General features: G+C 41.1%; 1 protein-coding gene across 1 annotated transcript in view; it reads right to left on the bottom strand.

Annotated features, from left to right (window-relative positions):
* Nucleotides 1–618: 618 nt before the first annotated feature.
* Nucleotides 619–20,152, bottom strand: part of LOC139401897 (nuclear GTPase SLIP-GC-like) — a gene marked incomplete at its 3' end in the record, with an annotated part of 32,709 nt that continues 13,175 nt past the window's right edge. The window contains exons 2-11 of the mRNA XM_071145903.1: nt 11,589–11,670; nt 11,246–11,361; nt 5,504–5,593; nt 5,262–5,350; nt 5,090–5,168; nt 4,621–4,669; nt 4,195–4,281; nt 3,628–3,721; nt 2,869–3,091; nt 619–846 (exon numbers count right to left, since the gene is read on the bottom strand). Of these exons, the coding sequence (XP_071002004.1) occupies nt 619–846; nt 2,869–3,091; nt 3,628–3,721; nt 4,195–4,281; nt 4,621–4,669; nt 5,090–5,168; nt 5,262–5,350; nt 5,504–5,593; nt 11,246–11,361; nt 11,589–11,661 (1,128 nt within the window). The remainder of the gene's footprint in view (nt 847–2,868; nt 3,092–3,627; nt 3,722–4,194; nt 4,282–4,620; nt 4,670–5,089; nt 5,169–5,261; nt 5,351–5,503; nt 5,594–11,245; nt 11,362–11,588; nt 11,671–20,152) is intronic.

Genomic DNA, 20,152 nt, shown 5'->3' with positions numbered 1-20,152 from the left:
TAGATGTTGTAGCTACTGTACATAAAAATACAAAATAAACCATTTATTTGCTAAATATCTGGTCTTTGCTCTTATCGTCATTAGCATGCTCACTTCAAGTTGTATTGGATTCATTTGATCTGTTAAGACATTGCATACATGTTTAGTACATTTAGTAATTTTAGTATGCTTGGTGTAGTTTTCTGTGAGAAGCAACTCATTTAAAGTGAATGTGATTTGGTTTATGTAGATACAATATTTCAATGTTAACACAGAGTAACCAAAAACCTGATTTCATTTCATATGTACACTATGTTTGCAGCAAACACTTACATTTTTGCCACAAGCGTTTCAGAATTGTTTGCCATAAGTTCACAAGTCTCTGCAAATTTGCTGCAGTAGTTTGCCGCAAATAATTTGCATGTGAAAATATGCGCTTGCTGCAAATTTGTGCCAAATTGGCCAAAGGTTTGCCACAACTGTTTGCCAGAAGCCAGTTTTTTGGTAAGGGAATAAATACATGATTTAATATAATTTGCAATCAGTTGTGGTTACCTTCCTAAAATGATTTTTTAAAACAACGATTTTCACCAAAGCACACTATCTTCATAGAAGTGAACTAGCATGACAGTAACTTACTGTGTCACATAGAAATATTTTCTTGACTGATAAACGAAACTCTGGAATTTCTCTGAAGTGCTTCCTGTCCATTAGTTCTTCTAAGGTTGCCCCACGTCCATCTTTTCCATACAAAGCTGATATCTTTTCATCATCATCGTCATCGTCGTCATCCCTTTCCTTGTCTTCATCATTTCCATCCTTGTAAGATCTGTCTCTGAAGATTGACCATAGCTCCTCTTTCCATTCCTAATAAAAATGTAAAACCATTACAAATGTGTAATGCATACTCTCTTCATTTGAAAGCTAAGTCCTGTGTTATGAAACTACCTAGCCCCCCAAATGGTGACCAACACATAGTATACAAATAGGAAACAAAAGGCGGTATGCCAAAACTAAAGATTTACACACAAGAAGCTTGGGATGGCCCAAGAGGCTACAGACCAGCATCACTGCAATCTGACTAATTATGACCCACACTCACTCGCAACTTACTACTGCTGTTACTACAATTACTGCTCTGCTATTAGGCCTTTTACTAGTACCACTACTATTACTACTACTACTACTACTACTACTACTGCCTGCTGTCACTATTACACTATGGCAACCAAACCACAACTATTTATTATAGTCACTACTAGGCTCTCTCAACATCAACTCCCTTCCCCTCCCACAGAGGTTTAGAATTGTGGCTAGAAACCACTGTTTGCCGTTTCCAGGTGGGCACACCCTTCACCATGTTACTGTGCAAGGAACATTATGCACAAGGGCTCATCCCATCCCTTTACCCCTTTACTGTGGAAGGTACCGCAGTGTGCAGCCTTATAACTTGTTCAACCTTAAATAACGTTCTGTGGCAGGTAGCACAGTTTCTGATCAACTCTCATTCATACCTAAGAACTACAGGAATGAAGCCTATCAGATACTGCAGTGGGAATCTAGCTCTCTATTTGTATAAAGCCTTTGTTTCCTCATATCTGTCAGAACATCAAAGTGTTTAACCCTTTCCATCTTGTCCTGATTGTATAACACATTTAGCGAAGCACCTTACACCAATCAGAGAGCTGAATTAGCCATCATGTTGAGCCTGCGTGCTGGCCGCTCTGATGAACTCTCATTCTGCCACTGAGTCATTACTAAAGAACTACAGATCATGTAAATCGAGTGCTATTTGCATGTGAAAATGTCACGGGATGCATTTTCTCTATTGTTAACATGTTTGTTGGTGGCCCAGTCTTTGAGGTTACTCACAAATGAAGGAGTGTGACTTGTGTGCATTCTAATCATCAGCTCCACAAACCCTGCTGGCTTATTACTGTAACATGCTATCACTCTGTTTCCTCTATACTGTAAAATAATGATTAATGTGACTTGCTTCAGCAGTCACATTCTTAATTTTGGTGTGACTGCTTCATCACATTCTTAATTTTGACTAATGGCTAATGGCTTCTATTTAGTGCGCTGGGTGGTAGCCTAGCGGTTAAGAGGTTGGGCCAGTAACTTCCCATGTGCCCTTGAGTAAGGCACTTCACCCTAATTGCTCCTGTAAGCCGCTCTGGATAAGAGCGTCTGCTAAATTACCAAAATGTAAAAATGTCAAATTTAACACATGGTGTGTGGCAATTCCCTACAATTCACAACTCCTGTGTAGATGGTGTTGATTAGCATAAAAATCTGTGCTCACTCCCTCTTTTCCACCCAAAATGTATCTGTAGGTCAACGTTGCCGAGTGAAACCAGCTGGTAGGCAACCTCAGCGCTGTGTAGCGCACAACCATTTTGCCAGTGATTTCACCTCCTCATGAGGTCCGTATCTTCCAAAACAGAGATTTGAGAAAGGAACATAGGGTGTGTAACAGTTTTCCTTGGGTTTAGTTTAGATTTCAACCCTGCCCACAGCTGGAACCACCCAAATAATGATCAATTCGGAGCACAGCTGCAAGTGACCCGATCGTAGCATTAATATTTTTATGTGCAACATGGAATTGAAATTTAAAAGGACCAGTGCACATAGCAAGAAAATCCCCCTCAATCTGTGCCTTTTGCAGGCAATGTTAGGCTACATTGTATCGTTGTTCCTTTTATCAATGCTTCTTCTAAGTTAATGGAAGGTGTCAATTTGGTCAATGACAGACCTCGATTCAGATCTTAGTTTTAGTGGCCTTGATATGTTTCAAAGAAGCCTTTCATTAAATGTACTGTTTACTATGACACCACTTCTAAAACATTGTGAGATTAGAATATAAACAGATGAAACAGATGCTATTACCTCCTCTGTCATGAACTCAATCTCTGCGATGTATTTAGAGTCCGAGTCTGTCATATTGGCCTCCACCTGAATCATGACCGAGGTGCATGCTCCTTGGTTTCCAGAGGGCAGCAATGTCGTCTCACCCAAGATGGTGTTAATCAAGAAGCTCTTACCAGCTCCAGTCTTCCCAAAAACACCCACTATCTCTTTTTTGTCTTTCTCCAAAGTTTGGATTTTACCTCTGTTAAAAATGAAAGACAAAAACAAAAACAATTACAGCAATTTAGTGGCCTGTATGCATCCCCCCACATTTAAAAATGCATACCTGGAGCCTCCCGAGTGGCACAGCGGTCTAAGGCCCTGCATCACAGTGCTAGCTGTGTTACTACAGATCCTGGTTTGATCCCAGGCTGTGTCGCAGCTAGCCGCGACCGGGAAACCCACGAGGTGGTGCACAACTGGCCCAGCGTCGTCTAGGTTAGGGAAGGGTTTGGCCAGCTGGGATGTCCTTGTCCCATCTCGCTGTAGAGTCTCCTGTGGTGGGCCGGGCGCATGCACGCTGACACAGTCACCAGATGTTTCCTCCGACACATTGGTGCGGCTGGCTTCCAGGTTAAGCGAGCATTGTGACAAGAAGCAGTGCGGCTTGGAGGGGTTGTGTTTCAGAGAACACACATCCCTCTCCTGAGTCCGTACGGAAGTTGCAGCGATGGGACAAGACTGTAACTACCAATTGGGGAGAAAAAGGGGTAAAACATTTTGTAAAATTATGCATACCTGACGAAGTCAATGAGTTTCGTAGAAGGCAGATCATCAAGTTTGCTTTTGATACGTTGCATGATCTTCTTCACCTCTGTCTTGGTTTCAGTTTCTGGCAAAGTTAAACACAGGTCACCAACCAGCTATAATCTTGTTGTGTCAACATGTTTATAAAGGTGGAAAGGATATTACAGGGAAATAACAAGAGGAATGCACAGTGACATTGAGATCTGCTATATCAAAAACTGAGATGAAATGTTGCTGTGTGCTGACATTACGTGTTGAGTTAAAGGAGTACTCCACTCAAACAACCATGTATTTACTACTGTTAGAGAGATGGCTACAAGAGCAGATCAATGCACTCTATAACACCACTGACAAACGTTGATTTTGGAGTGAACTGCAATTGTAGCTTGTCCTACTGTGCAACATGCAAACAGTGAACAGAACAGTGAACTGTCAGTCATGTACATTTGTATGATTCTCAATTAGGAATGTCTTCAATATATCATGTTAAATGGTTTCCAATTAAACAAGTGTTTCTTAAAAGGATTGTGGTTCATATAAACACCTTCATCCACCTACCAAATGTCTCAGTTATTCTGGACGCAGCAACACGTTGTCGTTTCTTTGTTTGTTTGTTTGCATGGGCCTCATCAGATTTCCTTTTGCCTGGAAACAGTTGGAAACGTCTTTTATGAATTAATACAAAAATCATCCAGCAGCAGTCACATATCTTCCAATCTCGTTATAGCCAATGCAAATGAGTTGTATCAGTCGGTGAAAAATCATTTCAGATTGTTTACTTACTGTATACATGTGGTACATGGTACAAAGGGTACTTGCAACTCAAGTATAAAGTATCTCATAATTCAATGCTTAACTGAGTGAGTTTTATTATATGTTTTGGAAACATAGTATCACTACATTTTCCTTCTTGTCATTTTCTAAAACTAGTATTTTAGCATAATTTTTCTGTAAGTGGAGATCTGAAACATCAGTGCTTTTTACTTGGGATATTCACTTGAAGAGGGGGTATTTTACTGGTCGAGGGTTCACTCTGAAGAAACACATAGATAATCAACAGGTTAACGAAGGAATTGTTCCACAAAACTTACATCACAAACATATCCCAATTGTTACCTTCTATGTAGCCTATATCTGTACTTTTCTTGCTTTAGTTTGAGATGCATTTTCTTTCTTAATAATTTGGGTTTCTTCCTGTATGTTGTTTTCACTAACTGGTGTTTATAGATTAGATGTTTGCTATGTTGTATAGTGTTGTGACTATGAGAAAGCGCTTGCTAAATACATTCGATTGTCATTATCTTAATGTATCATTTTTGTCCCCGTGGAGTGCACTGCTATCATAATGTATGATAATTCATCTCTGTAAAATTGCCTAAAACATATCCAAGCAGTGCCGAGAAGTGATGCCTCAGCTGTGACCACGGACAAATGAGATATAGATTTTATCCACCTGGTCAAACACTGTTTTCCCCATTCCAGAGGTGTTCGTTGTGGGCACACTTCCTGTACCTAAGAGTTTAACCAATGACCTGGCAACAGAGTCACAGCAATTGTCATTTTGTTGACACCAAGGGGACATTATATATAGTCAGTGATGAATAAAGAAATGATGTGTTTCTTACCTTTTAGTCTCTGCTTGTTTAGGAGGATGATTTCTGGGTTTTATGATGGCCTTTTGACAAGACTCTTGGTTGACCATCTCACCAGTAACCTGGGGACAGAAGCCGTGTTGAGTTATAGGGTGACAGATATAAAGGTCTGTATACTGATCTAAATAAAACAGTATGCATTTGGTTTAGTTAATTGTACTCGGGCTGAGATTTCATGTACTGTATATGGTTATATAGGAAGGTAAAGATGGTACATTTTCTGAGGAACTCTTGGAGGCCTTAATGGATACTGATGACCATGTGGCCGCTTGAATGTTCTTATCGTCATCGGGCTGCTTCTGTTTCTGCAGTTAAAAAACAAAATTCTCTAGTTGTTAGGCAAAGAACAAGAACGGTACAATAACATTTCAGACTAGTTACAACAAATCATTATTTTGGTCACATACACATGGTGTTTGTGCTATATACTATCAACATTACGTTTCTGTCATAAACATCAACATTATCCAAACCACAAGCTAGAACAAGCGCATTTTAATTTCACTGGTAGAATCAGGAAGTTTTGACTTCCTGGACATTCGTCTGCTCACAGTGCACCACAAAGTCCAGCATTCATAGCAAATGCAGATACCGCTCGCTAGGTAGATGGGACGTGACCACAACCTTGGTTGATGGCGTTGTTTACTTCGAACGACTAACGCACAGTAATCTCAGAATGTTCTGTAGCATTTTATTTTTTTAAACGTTTGTTTTTCACTAACGTTTGTCATCATGCCCATGTGTTGTTCTGTCTGGCTGTGCAAACTACAAACAAGCTTGAAAATGAGTTCTCTTTCACTGTTCTACCTACCAAAGATTTACCCCGATGCTGCCAGTGATTTGTGACTATCAAGAATGATGCTTACGGTGACCAAAGATTATCAGAGGGATTTTCTGGCTGAACGGAATCCATTTAGTTGACAGCTGAGAAGTGATACGATACTGTACCATCATTTTCTCTCTTCACAACAAAATGGAAGATTCTTGATTATTCACTGGAATAGGTAAATTAGCTAGCTAACATTACAGTCCTGTATTGAACTTGGTAACCCACCAGCTAAATCATATAGCTAGCTATCTTTTGGATGCACACTGTCAATCAATTTCGCCTATGCCATTGTAGTCACTAGAGGTTGACATGGGAGTGAATATTCATTCCTGTCCCATCTTGTCCTGTCAAATGTTTTCCCGTACTGTCTTGATTCCGCAACAGTTCTATAACCCTGGAACTTTCCTGTCCCATCTGAATAAAAAAATCACTCCCGTCCTGTGAACATTTTCTACACGCAGAAATCTGAAATAACTTCCTCCTAGCTGTTTTTCCTCTCTGATTCAGATGGGTTGGGTTAAATGCGGAAGACACATTTCAGTTTAATACATTCAGTTGGGCAACTGACTAGGTATCCCCCTTTCCCTTTCCTTTCCCTTTCTGTCTGTCCCCGGTCTGCGCTAGCATCACAGGAAGCACAGCCGCGAGCTGCCCAGTGACACGAGCCTACCAGACGAGCTAAATCACTTCTATGCTCGCTTCGAGGCAAGCAACACTGAGGCATGCATGAGAGCATCAGCTGTTCCGGACGACTGTGTGATCACGCTCTCCGTAGCCGACGTGAGTAAGACCTTTAAATAGGTACACAAGATACACAAGGCTGCGGAGCCAGACGGATTACCAGGACATGTGCTCCGGGCATGTGCTGACCAACTGGCAGGTGTCTTCACTGACATTTTCAACATGTCCCTGATTGAGTCTGTAATACCAACATGCTTCAAGCAGACCACCATAGTCTCTGTGCCCAAGAACACAAAGGCAACCTGCCTAAATGACTACAGACCCGTAGCACTCACGTTCATAGCCATGAAGTGCTTTGAAAGGCTGGTAATGGCTCACATCAACACCATTATCCCAGAAACCCTAGACCCACTCCAATTTGCATACCGCCCAAACAGATCCACAGATGATGCAATCTCTATTGCACTCCACACTGCCCTTTCCCACCTGGACAAAAGGAACACCTATGTGAGAATGCTGTTCATTGACTACAGATCAGCATTCAACACCATAGTACCCTCAAAGCTCATCACCAAGCTAAGGAACCTGGGACTAAACACCTCCCTCTGCAACCCGATCCTGGACTTCCTGACAGGCCGCCCCAGGTGGTGAGGGTAGGTAGCAACACATCTGCCACGCTGATCCTTAACACTGGAGCTCCCCAGGGGTGCGTGCTCAGTGCCCTCCTGTACTCCCTGTTCACCCACGACTGTATGGCCAGGCACGACTCCAACACCATCATTAAGTTTGCTGACGACACAAGAGTGGTAGGCCTGATCACCGACAACAACGAGACAGCCTATAGGGAGGAAGTCAGAGACCTGGCCAGGTGGTAAGATAATTTTGTTATCAATGTTCATAAACTTCAATTAATCTACTCCGTCTGCAACCCAGAGTTTGTAAGATTCTGGTTGAAATGAAACAGACAGATTTCTCAGCTTACAATAGTCAAAGTGTTTATTCACGAGGACGTCCTAGTTCGTTGTACAAAACCATCCATTTTATACTGGCTCCTTACGCACATACCTTCACATACAAACAGTAGGTATCCTACGCACATACTTCCACACAAACAGTAGGTGAGTTTTATCTCTATAGTTCTCACCACTGTGTATCACTAGCCCAGCCGACAGTTCCATTCCCCCGAGATTAGGGAGACCTTGAGAAGTACTCCCTGTCCTCTCCCAAGTCTCTCGGAGGCTTAGCCAGGTTGGTGCAAACACAGTTTAACTGTTCTCGGTATCTTTCTTCGGCCCTCACATACAAGTTCAAATCCTGAGCTACGCCTTGATCAGACAGTCTGTGTTTTTCCACTATACAGATACATTGTTTAACCTAATTCTGACTAAAACTACACACATCATAATATAATTTTATGATTCTAATCAATTTAATACAGTTATATGGTTTCAGAGTGGAATTATTTTATCACTATCTTTCACCATATACATTATTTTATCACTATCCCTCAATGTAACCAAGACTAAGGAGATGATTGTGGACTACAGGAAAAGGAGCACTGAGCACGTCCCCATTCTCATCGACGGGGTTGTAGTGGAGCAGGTTGAGAGCTTCAAATTCCTTGGTGTCCACATCAACAACAAACTAGAACGGTCCAAACACACCAAGACAGTCGTGAAGAGGGCATGACAAAACCTATTCCCCCTCAGGAAACTAAAAAGATTTGGCATGGGTCCTGAGATCCTCAAAAGGTTCTACAACTGCAACATCGAGAGCATCCTGACCAGTTGCATCACTGCCCGATACGTCAATTGCTCGGCCCGCAACCGTAAGGCACTTCAGAGAGTAGTGTGCACGGCCCAGTACATCACTGGGGAAAATCTGCCTCCCATCCAGGACCTCTACACCAGGCGGTGTCAGAGGAAGGCCCTAAAAATTGTCAAAGACCCCAGCCACCCAGGTCATAGACTGTTCTCTTTACTACCGCATGGCAAGCGGTACCGGAGTGCCAAGTCTAGAACAAAAAGGCTTCTCAACAGTTTTTACCCCCAAGCCATAAGACTCCTGAACAGGTAACCAAATGGTGACCCTGACTATTTACATTGTGTGCCCCCCCAACCCCTCTTTTATGCTGCTGCTACTCTCTGTTTATCTTATATGCATAGTCACTTGAACTATACATTAATGTACAGTGGGGCAAAAAAGTATTTAGTCAGCCACCAATTGTGCAAGTTCTCCCACTTGGGAGGCCTGTAATTTTCATCATAGGTACACTTCAACTATGACAGACAAAATTAGGAAAACAATCCAGAAAATCACATTGTAGGATTTTTTATGAATTTATTTGCCAATTATGGTGGAAAATAAGTATTTGGTCATCTACAAACAAGCAAGATTTCTGGCTCTCACAGACCTGTAACTTCTTCTTTAAGAGGCTCCTCTGTCCTCCACTCGTTACCTGTATTAATGGCACCTGTTTGAACTTGTTATCAGCACAAAAGACACCTGTCCACAACCTCAAACAGTTACACTCCAAACTCCACTATGGCTAAGACCAAAGAGCTGTCAAAGGACACCAGAAACAAAATTGTAGACCTGCATCAGGCTGGGAAGACTGAATCTGCAATAGGTAAGCAGCTTGGTTTGAAGAAATCAAATGTGGTAGCAATTATTAGGAAATGGAAGACATACAAGACCACTGATAATCTTCCTCGATCTGGGGCTCCACACAAGATCTCACCCCGTGGGGTCAAAATGATCAGTCGTTCGCTGCCCGCACCCGCCTGCCCGACTAACATCACTACTCTGGACGGTTCTGACCTAGAATATGTGGACAACTATAAATACCTAGGTGTCTGGCTAGACTGTAAACTCTCCTTCCAGACTCACATCAAACATCTACAATCCAAAATCAAATCTAGAATCGGCTTAATATTTAGCAAAAAAGCCTCCTTCACTCACGCCGCCAAACTTACCTTACTAAAACAGACTTTCCTACCGAACCTCGACTTTGGCGATGTCATCTACAAAATAGCTTCCGATACTCTACTCAGCAAACTGGATGCAGTCAATCACAGTGCCATCCGTTTTGTTACCAAAGCTCCTTATACCACCCACCACTGAGACCTGTATGCTCTAGTCGGCTGGCCCTCGCTACATATTCGTCGCCAGACCCACTGGCTTCAGGTCATCTATAAGTCTATGCTAGGTAACGCTCCGTAACAGTCTGCCTTATCTCAGCTCACGATAACAACACCCACCCGTACCAGCTCCAGCAGGTATTTCTCACTGGTCATCCCCAAAGCCAACACCTCCTTTGGCCACCTTTCCTTCCAGTTCTCAGCTGCCAGTGACTGGAACGAATTGCAAAAATCGCTAAAGCTGGAGACTTACATTTCCCTCACTAACTTTGAGCAGCTAACCGATCGCTGCAGCTGTACATAGTCCACCTGTAAATAGGCCACCCAATCTACCTACCTCATCCCCATATTGTTTTTATTTACTTTTTTGCTCTTTTGCACACCAGTATTACTACTTGCACATCATCATCTGCTCATCTATCACTCCAGTGTTAATCTGCTAAATTGTAATTACTTTGCTACCATGGCCGATTTATTGATTTACCTCCTCATGCCATTTGCACACACTCTATATAGACTTTCTTTTTTTTCTATTGTGTTATTGACTGTACGCTTGTTAATTACATGTGTAACTATGTGTTGTTGTTTATGTCGCACTGCTTTGCTTTATCTTGGCCAGGTCGCAGTTGTAAATGAGAACTTGTTCTCAACTAGCCTACCTGGTTAAATATAGGTGAAATAAATAAATAAATAATAAATAATAATTCTTCGCTGGAAACTTTAGACTGTTCTCAGGGCTTTGTTGTAGCTAGAAATGTTTAAGTTGCGTCAGGACAATTTTAGCATTTTAGCAAACCCTTTTCCTAAACTAAACCTAATTATCCTAACCTGCCAAGTTAATTGTCCAAACCCACCACGTTAATTATCCTAACCTGCCACGTTAATTCTCCTAACCTGCCATGCTAATTCTCATAACCTGCCACGTTAATTCTCCAAACCTACCACGTTAATTATCCTAACCTGCCACGTTAATTCTCCTAACCTGTTACGGAAAGTCACTTATGCTATTGAAAACTGGAAGATATGCCCAGAGCACGAAAGGGGGATACCTAGTCAGTTGTACAACTGAATACATTCAACTGAAATGTGTCTTCCGCATTTAACCCAACCCCTCTGAATTAGAGAGGTGCGGGGGGTTGACATAATTGACACTTCCCCACACGAGTTGTAGTCTTTCAGAGACTGGAAAACATACCAGTTCGTTGGCAATTAATCCCCTGATAGGAACATCACTGAAAAGACTTCCAATGGATCTATAATCATAATCTGTGCCACAGTAGTTATTGTACACCTAGTTTGTAAAGTACCTTGAGAAATGCTTTGTGTTTTTTTCTAAATGTAGACCTTGGTCCTATTTTTGGAATCAAGTTGATGAAGTCTTTCTCCTTAAGGAAGAGGAAACTTTCTTCATCAATTTCTTCATCTGAAATGAAGGAAATGTACATTTTAGACATCTCAATATCATAAAATAATCATTACTGTATCAAATTAACAATTAAACATACATGTTTACAATTGAGGTGAAATCTTTAGTTGAATGTAATACAATGTACAATAATACATATATTATTTTAATCAAATCAATCAATAATTGTATTAATACACAATGTACACAATACACAATACACAATACATCACACATGTCTTCACCTTCAAACCTCTGAATCAAGTCACTGAGGTTCCACTCAGTTAATTTGTCTCTGACGAAATCAAATGATGCCATGATATTTTACTATGAAGGGAGAGAAAAATGGTACAATTTAGATGATTTACATATTTGTGGTAGGCGATATCACATTACCTTTATTCCAAAAGGTGTAAGTGCAATTATAAAGAAAAACATGATGATTTATTAAAACAACAAAAACACAAACCATTCAGTATTTAAGCTTCATTTTCAAGAGAAAATCAAGTGCTCATGTTCTTGTGATTCCTAACCATTTTGTTATTGTAGGATGTTCTGCAATCATTTTTCAGAGACTTATTTGTTCTCAGATGAGTAAAGTTTCTCTGAATGCAAGTATATCGGTCTTTTCACTCCTTATCTACATATTCCTTATGAAATATATGTCAATGTTCTACTATTTACTTTGCTATAACTATTTGAACTATTTGCCCTAACCCATCTGGACAAGAGGAATACCTATGTGAGAATGCTGTTCATCGACTACAGCTCGGCATTCAACACCATAGTACCCTCCAAGCTCGTCATCAGGCTCGAGACCCTGGGTCTCGACCCCGCCCTGTGCAACTGGGCACTGGACTTCCTGACGGGCCGCCCCCAGGTGGTGAGGGTAGGCAACAACATCTCCTCCCCGCTGATCCTCAACACTGGGGCCCCACAAGGGTGCGTTCTGAGCCCTCTCCTGTACTCCCTGTTCACCCACGACTGCGTGGCCACGCACGCCTCCAACTCAATCATCAAGTTTGCGGACGACACAACAGTGGTAGGCTTGATTACCAACAACGATGAGACGGCCTACAGGGAGGAGGTGAGGGCCCTCGGAGTGTGGTGTCAGGAAAATAACCTCACACTCAACGTCAACAAAACTAAGGAGATGATTGTGGACTTCAGGAAACAGCAGAGGGAACACCCCCCTATCCACATCGATGGAACAGTAGTGGAGAGGGTAGCAAGTTTTAAGTTCCTCGGCATACACATCACAGACAAACTGAATTGGTCCACTCACACAGACAGCATCGTGAAGAAGGCGCAGCAGCGCCTCTTCAACCTCAGGAGGCTGAAGAAATTCGGCTTGTCACCAAAAGCACTCACAAACTTCTACAGATGCACAATCGAGAGCATCCTGGCGGGCTGTATCACCGCCTGGTATGGCAACTGCACCGCCCTCAACCGTAAGGCTCTCCAGAGGGTAGTGAGGTCTGCACAACGCATCACCGGGGGCAAACTACCTGCCCTCCAGGACACCTACACCACCCGATGTCACAGGAAGGCCATAAAGATCATCAAGGACATCAACCACCCGAGCCACTGCCTGTTCACCCCGCTATCATCCAGAAGGCGAGGTCAGTACAGGTGCATCAAAGCTGGGACCGAGAGACTGAAAAACAGCTTCTATCTCAAGGCCATCAGACTGTTAAACAGCCACCACTAACACTGAGTGGCTGCTGCCAACACACTGACACTGACTCAACTCCAGCCACTTTAATAATGGGAATTGATGGGAAATGATGTAAATATATCACTAGCCACTTTAAACAATGCTACCTTATATAAATGTTACTTACCCTACATTATTCATCTCATATGCATACGTATATACTGTACTCTATATCATCGACGGTATCCTTATGTAATACATGTATCACTAGCCACTTTATACTATACTATGCCACTTTGTTTACATACTCATCTCATTTGTACATACTGTACCCGATACCATCTACTGTATCTTGCCTATGCTGCTCTGTACCATCACTCATTCATATATCCTTATGTACATATTCTTTATCCCCTTACACTGTGTACAAGACAGTAGTTTTGGAATTGTTAGTTAGATTACTTGTTATTACTGCATTGTCGGAACTAGAAGCACAAGCATTTCGCTACACTCGCATTAACATCTGCTAACCATGTGTATGTGACAAATAAAATTTGATTTGATTTGATTTGATTTGAAAGGTTGAGGCACCTTTCAAGACCCTTGTCTTTTATTATTTACCTCTGCAACACAAACTTTTCATTTCTCTTTTACTTCTGATCTTCATATTGTTTTGTCTTTTAATTCTCATTAGGAATGCTAATTTCAGTCAATTTTGCTGCCGACTAACTAACTAAATGAATTCCAAAAAGTACAATTATGTGGCCATTGAAAATACTATGCATGATACAAGGACCCAACATTTGTCATTAAGAGGTTAAAAAAACATTAGAATAGTAAGCCTATCATCTCATATTATTGAACATGCAGCTACAGTAATGAAGCAGACAATGTAATACATCATTTTTGACCATTTGCCAAAATGCAATTAGCAGGAAACACTGCTCTAAAAGATGCACCTGATGCATGTGGTTTCATGTGACAGAGAACAGTGGTGTAAAGTACTTAAGTAAAAAATACTTTAAAGTACTACTTAAGTAATTTTTGGGGGTATCTGTACTTTATTATTTACATTTTTTACTTTTACTACACTACATTCCAAAGAAAATAATGTACTTTTTACTCCATACTTTTTCCCTGACATCCAAAAGTATTCGTTACATTTTGACAGGAAAACGGTCCAATTCACACACTTATCAGGATTACATCCATGGTCATCCCTGCTGCCTCTGATCTGAAGGACTCACTAAACACACATGCTTCTTTGTAGATTATGTCTGAGTGTTAGAGTGGGCCCCTGGCTATCCGCCAATAAAGAAAAACAAGAAAATTGTGCCGTCTGGTTTGCTTAATGTAAGGGATTTGAAATGGTTTATACTTTGCCTTTTGATACTTAAATACATTTGAGCAATTCCATTTACTTTTGATACTTAATTATATTTAAAACCAAATACTTTTAGACTTTCACTCAAGTAATATTTTAATGGGTGTCTTTCACTTTTACTTGAGTCATTTTCTATTAAGGTATCTTTACTTTTATGACAATTGAGTAATTTTTCCACCACTGACAGAGATGAATATCTCCATTAGAAACTTAGAAAGAGGGAAAATATAAATATACAACAACTAGGATGGGTTGTTTAATGTGACCTCTTGAGCTGGCAAAAATCCTAGTCACCATCATTTTTATTACCGATTAAAAAAAAGGTCTTATATGTAAGTCTAACATTTATGGCTGGTTTCAACTCCTCCAATGGTGTGTATTATTGCACTGCCATCAAGTGGATGTAAGTACTACTACATGACTTAGTTTCATAACTGCCCATTCTGTAATGTTCATTGGCTCAGAGAGGCTCATGTGAGTTGTATGGTGTAGCTGTGACTCTGAGTATTGTTTATTCATCCTATGTAATGTACAGTATTGTCAGTGAATTTGGTGATGTGTTTTTTTTCCAATATCCAGAGAAATGTGTAATTCATTTTGTCAGGTTTATGTCCCATCCTGATATTGTTCAACCTTAATGTAATGTGAGTATGAACATATATTTTTTTGTTTCAACGTGGAGGCATGAATTAAGTTAGCTTGAATTAGGGTTTAGCCTAGGTAGAATTTGATTCAGATTTTGATTACTATTTGAACGGTGATAATTCAATGCTAAAGTTATTGCAAATGAGATAAGAAAGTCATACATGTTTTACAGACATTACAAAACTGTTGTACGATAGAAGCAACCTCCACTCTACTGGTGAATTGATGAAACATGCTCTTTTTCTATGGCCAAATCATCTTTAAGTTACGTCAAACCGAATATCGAGTTGATTTCAGTTGGTTTTATAACTACCAATGATTTTTTGCTAAATTACATTTTTATCCAGAAACATAGACTACTTTCATGGTGAGGAAACACCTCAACTTAAGTTTTAAAATACTGAACTTCCCCTTTAAGTAAAAACTAATAGAAGATGTATCTAGTCCCCCCATTTGAAGAAGTCATAAGTATTTTGACAAATAAAAATTCACAGGACAAATACAAATTCAGTGTTACGAAATCGATTAACTAGCCAGCTAATATTATTGCGCTTGCTAACTCTAGGGGTCTTGGGCCAACCTGCAAAGGGCACACCACACCACATATCTCTGCCCAGAAGGTCTCAGCTAGAGATACACAAGAATCATCTCCCTCACTAGGGAGAATCATTTCCTGGGAACCACTGTCTATGTATTCTCAGAAAATGTTGTGATGTTTTTTCCCCCTGGTCAGAGAAGTTAGTCATTTAAGTTGTTAGGTTTATGTCTTATCATACATCATGATATTACCAGGTTCTAACCACTAGATGGTACTGTTCCCTGATGGTGCTGTTCCCTCAATGTTAAAAGTATAGTTCACCCAAATTACTAAATCACATATTGGTTTCCTTACCCTGTAAGCAGTTTATTATGGACAAGGTATGACAGCAACCCATGCTTTGGTTGGAGAGCACTGCTAGGTTAAAATATGGAATTGTTTTTTAAAAGTGGAACTGGGAGCGTTTTAGCAACATGAAACCTCTCTAAAATATGTTCATATACACCCCAAGAAGAACATCACACTTTTTTTAAACATTTTCTGACAAGCAAGCACTTAGATATTGTCCTTTTCACATTTTTCATACTTTCATAGAATGTTTGGGAATGACGTGGAGTAAGACATTTGTAAAAATTCTATAGCAAAATAGTGGGAAAGCAGCTGTGCATTTTGACAATTTATAGACACTGAACTTTGAACTGGACTGTGTGTTTACATGCAATAGCAACAGTGCAACTGTAGATAATTAGAAAGCATTGGCCACAAGCCACAAAATACACCTGAATGGATTTCTGCAAATACTATGGGAGTTCTATTAGTTTTGGGAACTTTACAATCCTATTGATCAAACAACCATGAAAAGTTAGGCTCTCTCTCCCTCAGTTGCCTATGCACATCAGCAACAATAACAAGATCATCAACTAATGCTAGCCAGAGTGAGATAAGCAAATATCTAACAAGGGAACAGTAGATAAACCCTCAAACCTTTTTCAGCTTGTAGTTGGCCATCAAAATTGCCTGATCTTCCTTCTGCAGCTTGCCTGCCAATGATTGTCCCAACCCACATTTTGACAACTGAATGGGAACTTGCCTGCCTGCTCGCCAATTTGATCAATCCCAAATACATTTGACTGACAACTAAGATATATGCTAACTGTGGATAACAATCGTTCAAGTTCACCATAGCTAGCAAGTAAAGTGATTCACATTTCTTCCTGGCTAAACAAATGACACATGCAACTATAGCTGTAGCCACTGAAAAGGGGGGTAAAAGTTTCCCACACCCAATGACATGACATCCTCCCAGCAGCTAGAAAGTTAGCTACTGTAGCTAACACATTACCAGCCTTAGTTACATTTGTCTGTTTTTGTCCTAAGTATTGAGTCATTGAAACTGAAACAGTGATTATTCCTAATGGGTGGAGGCAGTAAACAATGCACCAGGCCAGCTGTGATTTACAACCTGATTGCAGTATTTGTTGGACTACCAAGAAATGTATTGGTGAATTATATTAATCACGCATTGAACTGCATCCAGGTCATGGAATTTTGGGGTAAAATATAACATTTTGTAAAACCTCTTAAACAGTTGGTTTGGTAGAATAAACTAGGAATTTTATATTTTTACTGAAATTATGATTGTCTGTTTGTTTCATATCTTCCAAGGAGATAAATGTGATTTGGCCATAAAAAAAACACCATTGTATGTTTAACCAACACACCAGTAGAGTGGAGGTTGCTTCTATAGTAGAACGGTCTGTAAAACATTCATTACTTTTCCATATCTCATTTGCAATAACTTTAACATTGAATTATAATTTTACCTGATATTACCCAAGCTAAATTCAAGTTAACTTAATTAATGCTGCCACTTTGAATTATAATGTTTTATATATATTCACATTACATAAAGGGTGCGTTCGTAAATTAACCTTGGCAGTCTTGTCCAATTTCAGAGCGCAGAATAATTGAGGAATTTACAAAACGCCCTAAACTCGGTTGTTCTGGCAGGTGTAAGTAAACATCTGTATAAAACATTGAATCCAATGTTTGCCAGTAACACAGTTACAGTCATGAACCCTCTTGATAACATGACAACACACAAGCAGCTCTACCAGGGCTCTACCAAGGGTGAGTAAGAGGTTTAGAGTTTTTCTCTTGTTTACTGTATGTCTGTAAGTAGCTAACAAGCTAGCCAACTTTAGCCAGTTAGCTTGTGTGCTTGACTGCCATTGTGAGGTCAGAATGCTCGGATCAACCCTATTCCAAGACTCAACGCTCCAACGCTACTCCAATCTGACAACGTTCTAAATGTACAAACGCCCAGAGCACACTCTGAGTGCATTCTGACACTCTAGAGTGAATTTACAAACGCCCAGAGCACACTCTGAGTGCATTCTGACACTCTAGAGTGAATTTACAAACGCCCAGAGCACACTCTGAGTGCATTCTGACACTCTAGAGTGAATTTACAAACGCCCAGAGCACACTCTGAGTGCATTCTGACACTCTAGAGTGAATTTACAAACGCCCAGAGCACACTCTGAGTGCATTCTGACACTCTAGAGTGAATTTACAAACGCCCAGAGCACACTCTGAGTGCATTCTGACACTCTAGAGTGAATTTACAAACGCCCAGAGCACACTCTGAGTGCATTCTGACACTCTAGAGTGAATTTACAAACGCCCAGAGCACACTCTGAGTGCATTCTGACACTCTAGAGTGAATTTACAAACGCCCAGAGCACACTCTGAGTGCACTCTGACACTCTAGAGTGAATTTACAAACGCCCAGAGCACACTCTGAGTGCACTCTGACACTCTAGAGTGAATTTACAAACGCCCAGAGCACACTCTGAGTGCACTCTGACACTCTAGAGTGAATTTACAAACGCCCAGAGCACACTCTGAGTGCACTCTGACACTCTAGAGTGAATTTACAAACGCCCAGAGCACACTCTGAGTGCACTCTGACACTCTAGAGTGAATTTACAAACGCCCAGAGCACACTCTGAGTGCACTCTGACACTCTAGAGTGAATTTACAAACGCCCAGAGCACACTCTGAGTGCACTCTGACACTCTAGAGTGAATTTACAAACGCCCAGAGCACACTCTGAGTGCACTCTGACACTCTAGAGTGAATTTACAAACGCCCAGAGCACACTCTGAGTGCACTCTGACACTCTAGAGTGAATTTACAAACGCCCAGAGCACACTCTGAGTGCACTCTGACACTCTAGAGTGAATTTACAAACGCCCAGAGCACACTCTGAGTGCATTCTGACACTCTAGAGTGAATTTACAAACGCCCAGAGCACACTCTGAGTGCATTCTGACACTCTAGAGTGAATTTACAAACGCCCAGAGCACACTCTGAGTGCATTCTGACACTCTAGAGTGAATTTACAAACGCCCAGAGCACACTCTGAGTGCACTCTGACACTCTAGAGTGAATTTACAAACGCCCAGAGCACACTCTGAGTGCACTCTGACACTCTAGAGTGAATTTACAAACGCCCAGAGCACACTCTGAGTGCACTCTGACACTCTAGAGTGAATTTACAAACGCCCAGAGCACACTCTGAGTGCACTCTGACACTCTAGAGTGAATTTACAAACGCCCAGAGCACACTCTGAGTGCACTCTGACACTCTAGAGTGAATTTACAAACGCCCAGAGCACACTCTGAGTGCACTCTGACACTCTAGAGTGAATTTACAAACGCCCAGAGCACACTCTGAGTGCACTCTGACACTCTAGAGTGAATTTACAAACGCCCAGAGCACACTCTGAGTGCACTCTGACACTCTAGAGTGAATTTACAAACGCCCAGAGCACACTCTGAGTGCACTCTGACACTCTAGAGTGAATTTACAAACGCCCAGAGCACACTCTGAGTGCACTCTGACACTCTAGAGTGAATTTACAAACGCCCAGAGCACACTCTGAGTGCACTCTGACACTCTAGAGTGAATTTACAAACGCCCAGAGCACACTCTGAGTGCACTCTGACACTCTAGAGTGAATTTACAAACGCCCAGAGCACACTCTGAGTGCACTCTGACACTCTAGAGTGAATTTACAAACGCCCAGAGCACACTCTGAGTGCACTCTGACACTCTAGAGTGAATTTACAAACGCCCAGAGCACACTCTGAGTGCATTCTGACACTCTAGAGTGAATTTACAAACGCCCAGAGCACACTCTGAGTGCATTCTGACACTCTAGAGTGAATTTACAAACGCCCAGAGCACACTCTGAGTGCATTCTGACACTCTAGAGTGAATTTACAAACGCCCAGAGCACACTCTGAGTGCATTCTGACACTCTAGAGTGAATTTACAAACGCCCAGAGCACACTCTGAGTGCATTCTGACACTCTAGAGTGAATTTACAAACGCCCAGAGCACACTCTGAGTGCATTCTGACACTCTAGAGTGAATTTACAAACGCCCAGAGCACACTCTGAGTGCATTCTGACACTCTAGAGTGAATTTACAAACGCCCAGAGCACACTCTGAGTGCATTCTGACACTCTAGAGTGAATTTACAAACGCCCAGAGCACACTCTGAGTGCATTCTGA

The sequence above is a fragment of the Oncorhynchus clarkii genome, unplaced genomic scaffold (genome assembly GCF_045791955.1).
Source record: "Oncorhynchus clarkii lewisi isolate Uvic-CL-2024 unplaced genomic scaffold, UVic_Ocla_1.0 unplaced_contig_584_pilon_pilon, whole genome shotgun sequence".
Classification (NCBI taxonomy): Eukaryota; Metazoa; Chordata; class Actinopteri; order Salmoniformes; family Salmonidae; genus Oncorhynchus; species Oncorhynchus clarkii.
Note: the sequence above shows the minus strand (reverse complement) of the source record. Positions and strands in the feature narration are given on the sequence as shown.